The 1,009-nt window shown below is 50.0% G+C and overlaps 1 protein-coding gene across 1 annotated transcript in view; it reads left to right on the plus strand.

Moving 5' to 3' along the window:
* Nucleotides 1–72: 72 nt before the first annotated feature.
* dmbx1a (diencephalon/mesencephalon homeobox 1a) overlaps nt 73–1,009 on the plus strand; it is a 4,324-nt gene continuing 3,387 nt past the window's right edge. The window contains exons 1-2 of the mRNA XM_014032386.1: nt 73–307; nt 399–577. Of these exons, the coding sequence (XP_013887840.1) occupies nt 157–307; nt 399–577 (330 nt within the window). The 5' untranslated portion in view covers nt 73–156. The remainder of the gene's footprint in view (nt 308–398; nt 578–1,009) is intronic.

Raw genomic sequence — 1,009 nt, forward strand, 5'->3', positions numbered from 1 at the left:
TTTAGGCTCTTCTCTTGCCCTCAGGTCAGAAGGAAGCTGCTGGCTCTCATTTAGGAGGCAGCACGTGTTTATTTCCCGGGTTTTTTCAGCGTCAGAGCGCGCGGCCTGTGCGCTGATCCCTGCTGTTTCCCGCCCTCCAGGTGCCGACCTCCCAGCATGCAACACTACGGGGTGAACGGCTACTCCCTGCACGCCATGAACTCCCTGAGCGCCATGTACAACCTGCACCAGCAGGCCCAGCACGCGCAGCACGCGCCCGACTACCGGCCCTCGGTGCACGCGCTCACGCTGGCCGAGCGACTAGCTGGTAAATGAGCGCGCGTGCTGACACGTCAGTCACGTGAGTACATGCAGTTTAACGGCTGTGTTTGTCTCCTCCAACGGCTGCACATTTGAAGACATCATCCTGGAGGCCCGCTACGGCTCCCAGCACCGCAAGCAGCGCCGCAGCCGCACCGCCTTCACCGCGCAGCAGCTCGAGGCGCTGGAGAAGACCTTCCAGAAGACCCACTACCCGGATGTGGTGATGAGGGAGCGGCTGGCCATGTGCACCAACCTGCCCGAGGCGCGCGTGCAGGTAGGACCCCTAACCCTAACCCTGACCCTGACCCTGACCCTCAGCAGCAGCAGGGACCACATGACGTCATCATTCTTTTCAATAAAAAGAAAAAAGTTCATGGTTATAATTTAAGAACAAAATTATTACATTAAATTACAATTTTCGACTGTTTCAAAATGTCTTAACTTGATGCAAAAATGTCTTTTCATTAATTAACCCAGGTTTTATTCACAGTGCAGCTTCAACACATCTTCTGTTTTATCATTTTAAATTAGATTTGTTTCAGGAGCAACAACAGGCTGAACTAATAYGCACAAATAAAATTAAAAAAACAGCAAGAGGAGCATTTTAGACTTACTGTCTACAGATCAGTAAGGAAAAAATTATAGATATTCTATAATAATTGTAGCATTTATGTTTAAGGACCATATGTGAGCCGTCACATTGAAA

This window comes from Austrofundulus limnaeus, unplaced genomic scaffold (assembly GCF_001266775.1).
Source record: "Austrofundulus limnaeus strain Quisiro unplaced genomic scaffold, Austrofundulus_limnaeus-1.0 Scaffold1437, whole genome shotgun sequence".
Taxonomy (NCBI): Eukaryota; Metazoa; Chordata; class Actinopteri; order Cyprinodontiformes; family Rivulidae; genus Austrofundulus; species Austrofundulus limnaeus.